We start from the raw sequence: 12,084 nt of genomic DNA, 5'->3' as shown, positions 1-12,084 counted from the left end.
GAGCATTCAAGCTGTACTCTTTTGTTTTCTTTTTTCTTTGGTCTGTTGCAAAACTTTGATAGATGATCTGCATGCTGATATTTTTATCGGATGGAGGCACATGGAAGGAAGAGAAGACCATTATAGTTATGAAAATAAAAAATTAAAATATCAATATCATTTTATATATATTAATAGATGATTTGGAAGGGACGTGTTGATTAGGTATAAACAATTATTTCAAGGAAGACCCGGCATTCCATGACTTTGGACTTTCATTCATGCATACAACTTGGCTTGCAAATCAAGCCAAAACATGAGCTGCAAGTCAGGTCAAGAAAAAACAGTACTTGTGTTATTGTTGGCATCTATTTTAGGTCGTAATTGTTAGGCTTATAAGCGTTTAATATAATACGATTATATATAGATTAATTCATGGCTACTGTCGTACATATATATATATGACCCAGTTGATTGTGTAAATAATTTGACTAGTACATATGTACTAGTCAACTTATGCTCATATTAATTAACATCATACTACCGGGAAGAAAAAAATAAGAGATTCAAGTTTTGCTACATATTTCAGCCCCATCATATATAGTACTTAAAAATAAGAAAAATACACTTTGTACTATCCTTGAATTAATATATATCCAAGTAGAATTAATTCAAGTTGTGTACGTATCGTGTAATGTGGACTACTACTAGTTAAGATGACGAAAAATGGCTACATAGCATAAAAAGAATTTTAACTCTTAATAATTAATAATCGTTGGGTGTTAATAGAGAATACATAGTATAGCCTTTTTATAATTCAAGTTGCAATGTCGTTTTAACTTTAAGGCCTGGTCTGATTTTTATTTTTATTTTCTTTAATGGGAAATATACTCCCACAAAACATGTTCTACATATTCCTCTACTAATTCACAAATAGGACAGACTGCAACCCTCGCTACATTCTTCATCTTAAGGTTCTGTCTAGTTAATTGGTAGGATATTGTAGCAAACTTTCCACATAAATAGCAAAATTTCAATAAATACACCAAAATTAAATACATAAATAAAGAATTAATCTGTCCAAAATCTGGCTAAAATTGGATTCAAAAGCACTTCCTAAATAAGAAATGAAATATTACCATAAAAGACAAAAAATATCTAAAAATGGAGATTCAAAAGGGAAAACAACTGATTTCGACCTTGAAAACGGTGCAAACTGAACAAACTATGCACACTAAGCATAGTTTTGAGACCATGGCATGAGCGTCGAAAAGAGTTTTCCAAATTTAGATCATATGCGTGATTCCGATACTCATAACTAAAGTTATGGCCAAAATACCGACACGTGCTCAAATCTGTCCCAAATCAAGGAAAAATCATTGTTTCCTATTGTACTTTTGTTGATCTACTGTCTCAAGATAGTTCAACACCATCAATGTGCAATCTAACAACTTAGGATCATCTAACTTAGATTCTTCTCCATCACATATCCTAATGAACAAACTTCAAGATTAATCTCGATTTTTTAATTTACTTGATCAATATTAGTTAATTAGTTTCAGCATTCTATGATGTTATTTTCATTTAATTGGAATATTTTCCACTTTGCATAAGTCAAACAATAAATTTGGTTGTGACTAGCTAGGACATAACTAATTGGAAAGTAATTTCCTACTTTCTTACCGCGAGTCCATATATATATATATATATATATATATAATATAATATAATATATGGTCGTGGCTGTATATCATGACCACAACATATTGGAGACTAGATCAAAGCCGGATATATAGCTATGCTCAATCAATTGATAGGTGGCATATATATGACCATGTAGTATTAATTATTTCAATTTCACATCCCTTCATATTGCATGCATGCAGTATGTGTGTGTATATTTAATTTATTAAGAATCCAATTGCTTGTGTACGTAATATATAATATAAAATTTCAATTATGGATGATTGAATCGGCCGGCCGTATCTTTGAGCTTAATATCCATATTTCGTTTCATCAGGAGAAGGAAATTCACCAGTTTGCAGGTAATGTTCCAAATCATGTGACAAAACGAACAATCCTTCTAGTTGAGTGAACGTAGCCTTATGTAACTAGGGAGGAATCCTGCCTAATCCATGGGGCAATATCAAGGACAATAAAATGGGCGGAAAAAAAAAAAAAAAACGATGAGAACCTGTGTTGGGTTGGTAAGAAAACTTGCTAAGTAATATGTGTTTAAACTGCATGCATGCAACAAAGTAACATATATAGATATATCTAACAAAGTAAAATTAACATAGATAAAAGAAAGGGTGCTGTATTAATATAGATAACAAAACCAGCATGAAAGATAACATCATTAAAAAAAAATAAAAAACATTTTAAGGTATATCAATTGGTAATGAATTAGCCTTATTATAGAAAAGAGAAGGCAGGCATGCTGCTAGAAGACTGAGCCGTAACACATGAAAAAACAGGAGAGATATAAACATATTCGCCCAAGAAGATTGAGACATAGCACATGAAAATTAAAATAGGAGAGATATACATATATCTAAATGTAATACAGTTCATCGATCAGTCTGTGAAGATATATCTATATATATTGATCACCGTGGATCGACTAGCTCATCATCTACCGTCATTTAATGGTTTCACGACTTGGTTCTTCATACTCTCAAGCCCAACTGTTGTGATCATAGAAGAAGAAGCATTGTTGATATCAATGTTGAAAGAGTGTGTAGGTGCCCCAAGCAAGTATTCAGTCTCTTCTGTAAAGAGATCAGCCTTTACCCACGGATGTTTTCCCATAATTCTCAATCCTTCTAGTTCCATTGCCACTTCCTTCATAGTTGGCCTATCATCCCCTTTTACACTTAAGCACCATTTTGCAATTTTAGCAACTTCATCTATTACATTAATATTGCCGTCATTGACAATTTGATTGTCAAGAATTTGATGCAAGCGATCCTCTTTTATTGCAGAGTTAAAGAACATTGCCAAACTTCTATCATTTTCAGGCCTATCAAAACAAAGGGCTTTCTTACCTGTCAATAACTCTGCCATAACAACACCAAAACTATAGACATCACTTTTTTCTGTAAGTTGGCTACTATAAAAGTATTCTGGATCTAAATATCCTAGAGTTCCCTTCACCAATGTAGATAATTCTATTTGATCAAGAGGGACCAAAATTGAAGTTCCAAAGTCAGCCACTTTTGCTGAATAGCTATCATCTAAAAGTATATTTGCAGGTTTCACATCCCTGTGTATAATTGGCACAGAAGTTGAGGAATGCAAGTATGCGAGCGCCCCTGCAGTTTCTGACGCTATCTTCAAACGCTTTTCCCATGAGAGCAAGGATGATAGGGTTTTATCATGAATGTGACTAGAAAGAGTCCCATTTGTGATGAATTCATAAACTAGTAAAGGCACTTCTGTTTCTAGACAACAACCTAACATCTTAACCACATTTCTATGGTTAATTTGAGTAAGCACAATAACTTCATTTATGAATTGCTCAATTTGACTCTTATCACAAATCTTTGATTTCTTAATGGCAACAACTTTGTTGTCTGGTAGGTCTCCTCTATAAACAGTTCCATAGCTTCCTTGCCCAAGGATTCTTCTCTCATCATAATTGTTAGTAGCGTTTTCAAGTTCTTCCACACTAAATATTTTGGCAGTCTCCATTGAAGTGCTATAATTAATTGAGAGTTTTTGTTGCAACAACAAGCCACCATTTTCTTCGAAGAATTTCTCTTTTAACTTGATGAGTTTTCTTCTTTTAAGTCCACAATATATTGAAGAACCTCCCACAAACAATCCTAAGAGTCCAATGCTGATAGCTGCACGTACATACTCAAACATGTTATCTTTGTTTCCACAAACCGTTCAACAAAGTTACTACTGCAAATCAAATAGATATATAGGTAACTATAGCTCAGTCAAGACTTGAGTTAGAGACTATCACTGAATTAGCTATAGCATAGATTCTATATATGTATGCATTCCTATTTGTGCAAATACAGATTTGGTAAAAAAAAATATAAAATTAAAAGAATAATGCTACTTGATCACCATCTATATATAAATATTTAAAAGAAAAAGATAATGAAACAGAACATGGGATTGATTACTTTTTTTTCAAAGTAATAATTGAACTAGCATTAGGTTCCGTTAGGTAAAGAGAGAGTCATCACACAAGTATATATACATGAATTCAAATTTTAGGGCTTAATTAAACATATATAAGTCTATTCGATCCGCTTCTATATATTCTAGGTTCTAAGGTTTTGAGTAGGAACCAAAGGGACTCTAGCTAATTCATTAATTTTTGAGTTGTGCTCTTGCTTTAATATCAAGTGATCTTAAATCTTAGCGCTTAAAATTAATAACAAGATAAAAGATAAAATATTTAATTAATGGAGTTTTATAACTGTTTTACCGATCTTATTCTTATGATCATTGTCATCAACTAGTAATTATTTAAAGGTAAATATATAACATACATTTAATAATTAATTAAACAAAAAATTATCAGAGACGTATAGAATCTTAAGACTAATTTAACATTAATTACTCTTGAGTCTTTTGTTTTCTATGCAGCTGGCAATGTTGACCAAAGAGGCCAATGGCTGCTGACACAACCATGCATTGACCAAGTAGGGATCCAAATGCTTAAGAATTTGTATCTATCTATCTATCTATCTATCTCTCTCTTTTGCACCCATGTAATTAGAGAATAGATTAATTACCAGTTAGTAGAAAAAATATATTTAATAAAAAAGGAAATAATACAATTAAATATACATTATTCTACATACTTACCGAGTGGAATAATGATATTGATCCTTGATTGCAGGTTGGCCCCGGCTTTAAGTCTGCAACCGGTTCCGTTTATGATCTTCCCATCTCCTTCGTATCCGTCGAGGCAAATACATGTAAAATTCCCGTCAGTGTTGTTGCATTTTGATGTAGTAATATTGCAAGGTTTCGGATCTGCTTCGCACTCATTAATATCTGAAACACAAGATCGATGCTTAGCAAACCAAACGCACGTGATCATGATCAGTATGTACGTATACGTTCGGACTTCCACCCATTAAATATTAGGAAAATAGCTCGAAACTATCGATCCAGATTTTGCAGAAGCTCAACAAAAGTTTCATTCTATATAAAAGTTGTTTAGTATTCCTTCAGATTTTTCAGGAGCTTTTGTTCGATGCATGTGCAACTCATACGTACGTACCTTGGCAACCATGAGGGAGGTATGGGTTTCCGTCATAGCCTTCTTCGCACCTGCAACGATACCCAGCGACACCGTCTGGGGGATTTTCACATGAGCTGTTCCCTCCACATACGTAATCTGGCTTGGTTTGAGCAGTTTCACACTTTTCATCACCGATTGCCCAATCAAGAACCATTGGATAGGTCTCTTTCTCTCGCAGGCTTATAAGATAATCAGAGGCGAAATCAAACTCTTCTTGTCTAGTCACAAAAGCAAAGCCGCATGGATTGAATGTAGAGACATTTGTGTGATTGCGATAGCTACGAGCATCCAAAGTAAAGTTCTTCAGTCCCTTTGGGATTTCAACCTGGCAACACCCAATCCCAGTGCAAGATCCATTTTCGACATTTTGAAGACTTCGACATATAGACATGCAGCCTATCGAGAACCGTTCATTGTTTCGGAAAGCATTGAGGTAGGCGTAAGTGTCACAGCCGATGGCGAAGAACTTGTTTTTGGTGTTGGAAACTGTGAAAGCCGGGTAGTTGAGCCAGGGATTGTTGTTATACCCAAGCACACCATTCTCGTAACACTGATGGGCTATATACATCAAGATGTCAAGCTCGCCGTCCATGGAAATCTTTGTGACAGTCAAATTTATACCGGCTATTAATTCAGGAGGATGGCCGGACGAATCGTTACATCTCATGAAGAAATCCTCATTTAGGTAGCAACCTTTAGTTGTACCAAATGGATATGGAATTTCAACGTCTCCACACCGATCCTCGCAGTTAGGCTTGGCTATTTGAAATGCTACAGCTGCGGCACCCATTCCCGACAATATCACAGCAACACATGTCACTAATTCCAAGAACATCTTACGCAAACCCATTGTTTTTCCAACAAAATCTTCGATTCTAAAAGTTTTTGTTTTGGTGATCTCTTTGCAAGACTTCTCATATATATAGATGCTGATCTTTTTATTGGACGGAGGCATAAAGGAAATTAAAACCCAAATTTGGACCAAATATACATATATATACTAATATTAGAGCTATGGAAAAAATTTTAGAATATTAATCAATATTTTTTTTCTAGGAATATCAATCAGTATTATTTTGAATATTTCTATCATTTTATGTTAATTAGATAATGTGGAAGGGATAATGCAGTGTGTTGAATAGGTACGTAATTAATTAATAGATTTTTTCTAGGAGAAGACTCAGTCCGCTCGCCATGATTTTGACTTTTGGTGCTTTAAAAATTAAAACTAATTAGCTGCAGATCAAGGGGGCATGCTCGAGCCGTGATCGATGTGGACTCAAGTGAAAAATTATTATTATTTTGAGATTTAAAAATATTGAATTGAGATTTAAAAAAATTAAATTATTTCTTATATTTTGTGTGAAAATTTAAAAAAATTATAATGATTATATAAGATGAGATGAAAATTTTTTGTCTCATCCCACTTACCAAACCTGCCGTCTTAAGATGAGATGAATTGAGATAAAACTTAAAGTTGAATAAAATATTGTTAGAATATTATTTTTTAATATTATTATTATTTTAGAATTTCAAAAAGTTGAACTATTTATTATATTTTATGTAAAAATTTGTAAAAATTATAATAATGAGATGAGATAAATTGAGAATGTTTCTCAATCCAAACTGTAATTTACAATGTTTTAATCCAAACTAAATAAAATCAAGAAGTCAGGTCAATAAATAAATAAATAAATAAATGAGATATAATTTACAGCATTTTAAAATATATAACACAATTATATTTAAATTCACTAATTACTAACTATAATTTAATCCAAGGCATGCAAGAAGCTTTAAACTTATAAATATATAACTTTGGGTAAAAAAAAAAAAAAGCTTAATAAATAATAATAAATGACATGCTTAGGTGCCGTTGCTATTACTTTCAACGGATACAATACGTTCATATATAATATAAAATTTTGATAGTACAACACGTACGTACAAGCTGTGAATTTTCTAATTAAGAGTAATTAAATAATTTGGTTTGTGATGACAGCAACACATCTTGGAGACTAGATCAAAGTCGTAATGTAATCTCACATCCGTCCCTATATATAATATATATTGCATGCATCATGCATGCATATAATATATATATATATATATATATATATATATGGATTAACACATCTTGGAGACTAGATCAAAGTCATAATTTAATTTCACATCCATCCCTATCTACTGCATGCATGGTCCTACCTGTTGAGGGAAAAATGTGTTAATTGGCATATTCTTGTGAAAATCTATGTAAAGTTGAGTTCTAACAAGTGTTGATGCATTGGTACATGAAAAATATTGAAGTGTGCTCAACATGGCTCGACTGGCGCTCGAGCGGAACCTTCCAGAGAGGTTCGCTCGATGGGCGCTCGACATGGCGCTCGAGCGGAACCTTACAGAGTGGTTCGCTCGATGTGCGCTCGACTCAGCGCTCGAGCGGAACCCAGACAGAGTGGTTCGCTCGAGGTGAGCTTGACGTGGCGCTCGAGCTGAACCCATCCAGAGTGGTTCGCTCCATGTGCGCTCGACGAAGCGCTCGAGCGGAACCCAGACAGAGTGGTTCGCTCGAGGTGAGCTTGACGTGGCGCTCGAGCAGAACTCATCCAGAGTGGTTCGCTCGATGTGCGCTCGACGTGGCGCTCGAGCGGAACCCATCCAGAGTGGTTCGCTCGATGTGTGCTCGTTGTTGCGCGCGAGCAGAACTCATCCAGAGACGCTCGCTCGACCTTCGCTCGACATCTCGCTCGAGCGGTTTCAGAAGATAACGTGCGCTCGACCTTCGCTCGACACCTAGCTCGAGCCAATGTTCAAAGACAACCTAAAATTCATGTTTTGGGCGCCGTGACTTGCTGGGACTATAAATAGAACAGATCATTTCTGTTCTGTGGTGTGGAAAAACAGAGCAAAACCTTAAGTGTTTCAAGAGCCAAAGAGAGAAACCTATTCCTCACCTTGTGAATCTCTTTTGGACAAACACAAATCCACCACACCACTCTCAAGATCAAATCTCATTCAAAGTCCATTGAAGTGGACGTTTTGTTGGCCGGAAGGTTTCCGGAGCTGCTGTTGATGCAGAGATCGAGAGGTTCTCGTGGAAAGCTATAGAAGGTCGGAGTTCCGACACTACATGCGTGTAGAGATCGAGTGGGTCACTCGTGATGTTGCAAGCCAAGTTTAGGAACTACAAAGGTTTTGTGAGTGTCTCTAAATTGGTTGTAATGAACTTTTTCTATAGTGGATTTTAGGTGGTGGCTTACACCCGGAGTGGTTTTAGAATTTGAAGACGTTCTTCAAATGAGTTTCCACTTCGTGACCAAATCCTTGTGTTGATTATTTGCATGATTTGTGTCATCTTTTATTTGCTTCTTGCCATTAAATTTTATTAGTCCACATAATTTGAACTGCACCTATTCACCCCCCCTCTAGGTGTTGTATGGGATAAAACCACTGCTTTTTCAATTGGTATCAGAGCAGGTTCACTCCGCTAAGATTCAGTTCCTGAGTGTGTTCCTGCTATAGTGGTTTAAATGGATAAGTCTCAATCTCTCACATCACCACCATATTTTGATGGAAACAACTTTGCTTATTGGAAAGTCCGAATGAAAGCGTTTCTAAAGTCTGTGGATGAACGAGTGTGGGTTTCCATAACAAAATGATGGAGAGAACCAGTTGTTATCATTGAGGGAGTTCAAACTCACAAAAGTGTGGATAATTACTCTAGAGATGAAATAAGTGAGTGTGGTTGGAATAACAAAGGCCTGAATGCGATTTTCATAGCTGTGTCCCAGGAGGAGTTCAAGCGAATCTCCTTGTGTGAAAATTGTAAACAAACTTGGGACATTCTTGAGGTTACCCATGAAGGTACCAAGGCTGTTAAGAATTCTAAGTTTCAAATGCTGACCACAAGTTTTGAAGAACTTAGAATGAAAGATGATGAAACTTTTGATGCCTTCTATGCCAAACTCAATCATGTTGTCAATCCTAGTTTTAATTTAGGGGACAAAATCCCTGAGAATAGAATTGTGAGAAAAATTCTCATATCTCTTCCTGAGAGATTCCATCCCAAAGTCACTGCCATTGAAGAGAGCAAAGATTTGGACAATATGAGAATTGAAGAGCTGGTGGGCTCTCTACAAACCTATGAGCATACTCTTCCTGTGGATAAGAAAAATAAGTCCATAGCCCTCAACACTATCAATGAGTCATCTGATGAGTCGTCCGATGAGTTGGCTATGAGTGACAAAGAAGTAGCCTTTTATGCTAAAAAATTCAGGAAGATGTTTGTATCTAGAAATAGAAAGAATTGGGGAGATAAGAAGAAAAGGTTTGAGAGAGTTAATGGAAATTCCATTTCAGGAAACAAGGAAATGAGCTCTAAGAAATATACTAGAGCCACCAAAGACAGGGTACAATCTGATATTCAGTGTCATGAATGTCATGGTTTTGGGCACATTCGCTTTGAGTGTGCAAATTACAAAAAGGCCATAGAGAAAGCAAATGGTGCGTCTTTGAGTGATAATGATTCTGAGACAAGTGACTCTTCTAAGAGTCCCTCTCCAAAGAAAAATCGCAACTACATGGCATTCACTTCTTTTGTTGGTGGCCAAAGTCACAGAAGTGAATCAACGTCTGAAAATGAGAGTGTATCCGGAAGTGAATCCGGGGATGATGATGAGTTGGAGGAAATCTATGAGAAGTTGTACAAAGAATGTGTAAAATTGAGGAAACTCAATAAAGCACATATTGAGAATATAGATATTTGCAAAAGAGAAAATGAGGATCTCCAAGGTAAATTGAATGAAGCCAATTGTCTAACCGATCAGTTGCAAAAGAGGAATGTGTCACTCGAGGATAAAATGAAAATGCAGGGAAGTGAGTTGATTTTGTTAAACGATAAGTTGAAAAATTTGTCTACTGGGAAACAAAAGCTTGACAAAATCCTAAACTCAGGAAAGTCCTTTGGTGACAAGAGAGGTATAGGATATATTGAAGGGAAATCTGATGTGGCTTCAACTTCAAAAATCCCATACAAAAGGGTAGGAAAAATAATGTTTGTTCCTGCTTCGAATGAGAATGGCAAACCTCAACTTTTGAAAAAGGGTAAGAAACCCCTACATGTGCAAAAGCCTGTCCCACCTCCCAAGAGACAAGGAGCTCGCAACACAAGCCCTATATGTCATCATTGTGGGAAGGTTGGTCATGTTAGACCAGATTGCTTCAAGTTAAAAAATCATCATGCCCCTACTTTCTCTAAAAGTAAGATTGTCTATCCTTCTAAAAAGAGTATGAAGTTCTTGAATGCTTCCAGGTATATTTCACCCTCCATGAGACATGAAGTTCACAAGGCAAACCACGTTTGTCACAATTGTGGTAAGATTGGTCACATTCGACCAAACTGTTTTGAGCTTAGGGATCATCCTAAGAGAATTGAAAAGCCCTACTCAAGAAAAGGGCATCAAAACTTGTGGAGCCAAGTCATGGTCTTGACCAAACAAAATGAGATTATCAATGTGAAGTTAGACCAATTGACTACTAGACAGAAGGTTGATAAGGTGAATCATCCAAAAGTGAGACAAGTGTGGATGAGAAAGGGGGAGGAGCAGACCAGACATGGTATAGACTAATGGTCATGCATTCATGCATTTTTTTTTTTATTGTATAGTTGTTCTTTATTTTTGTTCTGTTTGTTAAAAGCATGTTGTGTGTGTTCCTAAAAAATCATGAATAATGTTTTGCACTTGCATGGGATAAAGAGTGTTTGTGATGTCAATTCTGAAAATTTTAGGTACTTATATCTTTTGAAAATTGTATCATGTACCGTTATAAGTTACAAAGGTTTAAAACATATGTACTATTTGTAAGTTGTGACCTGCTTCACACACTACACTTCCAGCTCAAACAATTGTTGTTTTGCCACCAGTGAGTTCTTGGGGAGGCAATCAAAGATGTAAGGGAGCTCTACGTGTATACAGAATTGACCACGGGCTAGATGACCTCATGATTATATATCAAAATTCTTCCTATGAAAATTCTCTAAAAATAAAAAAAAAATAAAAATAAAAAAAAAAAGGAAGGAAGAAGAAGAAGAAAAAGAAGAAGAAAAAGAAAAAGGGGTCATATTACTCAATAGGCCAATCCTAATGCATGAATTCAAACAGAACTATTTAGGTCCTAGCAGCATTAGGTTTTACTTTCTGTATCGTGGAAAGGCTCCCCATGCACTTATGGTTTCTTGTTTTAGCCTAACCCCACTCACAATTTTGGTTGAAACTTCTTGATTGAGTTGGGACTCACAAAACACGCATGTTCATCTTACATGTGATACTATGTTTTTACTACTTGCGTAAATTGTGATAATATGATGCTCTTTTACATTTGATGTGTTTTTCAAGCTTCAAAATTGACTTCATGAATGCTTGAATCACTGAATGAAAATTTGAGTTTGAAAAATTTTGGGCTTCCGCTCGAGCGAACTTAACTTCCGCTCGAGCGAATGTGTTTTAAAATGCCCGCGTCCCTTTCTTTTTCCCCAGCCTGCTTACTTTCTCTCTGCGCCGTTTCTTCTTCCCCTTCCTGCGCGACGCTTCTCTCTTCTCTTTCCGTGGGTTTTCACTTGATTTCTCTCAAGAAATTCCTTTCTAATCACGGTAAGTCTCTAATCTTTGATTCTTATCAATCATTTTCGGTTTTTATTTTGAATTTCTTCATGCATTTTCCATATACATGCATTTCGGAATTTAGGGCTTTGGATTTGGGGATTCCGAAATGGAGTTTTTTTTTGTTGGTTTGCTTGGTGTTTGGTTGGACCTTTTGGTTGTCCATTTTCATTC

At 35.7% G+C, this 12,084-nt stretch overlaps 1 protein-coding gene across 1 annotated transcript; it reads right to left on the bottom strand.

The window, feature by feature from the left end:
- Positions 1–2,484: 2,484 nt before the first annotated feature.
- LOC118344280 (wall-associated receptor kinase 2-like) lies at positions 2,485–6,144 on the bottom strand. Its single transcript, XM_035684666.1, has 3 exons — positions 5,231–6,144; positions 4,810–5,001; positions 2,485–3,827 (listed from the first exon to the last, which is right to left on the bottom strand). The coding sequence occupies exons 1-3, from the start codon at positions 6,099–6,101 to the stop codon at positions 2,611–2,613; spliced, it is 2,280 nt and encodes a 759-aa protein (XP_035540559.1). The 5' UTR covers positions 6,102–6,144; the 3' UTR covers positions 2,485–2,610.
- Positions 6,145–12,084: the final 5,940 nt, after the last annotated feature.

The sequence above is a fragment of the Juglans regia genome, chromosome 13 (genome assembly GCF_001411555.2).
Source record: "Juglans regia cultivar Chandler chromosome 13, Walnut 2.0, whole genome shotgun sequence".
In the NCBI taxonomy this organism is placed as follows: Eukaryota; Viridiplantae; Streptophyta; class Magnoliopsida; order Fagales; family Juglandaceae; genus Juglans; species Juglans regia.
Note: the sequence above shows the minus strand (reverse complement) of the source record. Positions and strands in the feature narration are given on the sequence as shown.

What these genes read in the sequence shown, in the direction of transcription:
- LOC118344280 (XM_035684666.1), bottom strand. Translation starts at nt 6,101, where the DNA reads ATGGGTTTGCGTAAGATGTTCTTGGAATTAGTGACATGTGTTGCTGTG. An exon ending in CCTCCCTCATGGTTGCCAAG is followed by an intron (nt 5,002 to 5,230) that starts GTACGTACGTAT and finishes CTTGTGTTTCAG; the next exon opens with ATATTAATGAGTGCGAAGCA. An exon ending in CAATATCATTATTCCACTCG is followed by an intron (nt 3,828 to 4,809) that starts GTAAGTATGTAG and finishes ATGTACGTGCAG; the next exon opens with CTATCAGCATTGGACTCTTA.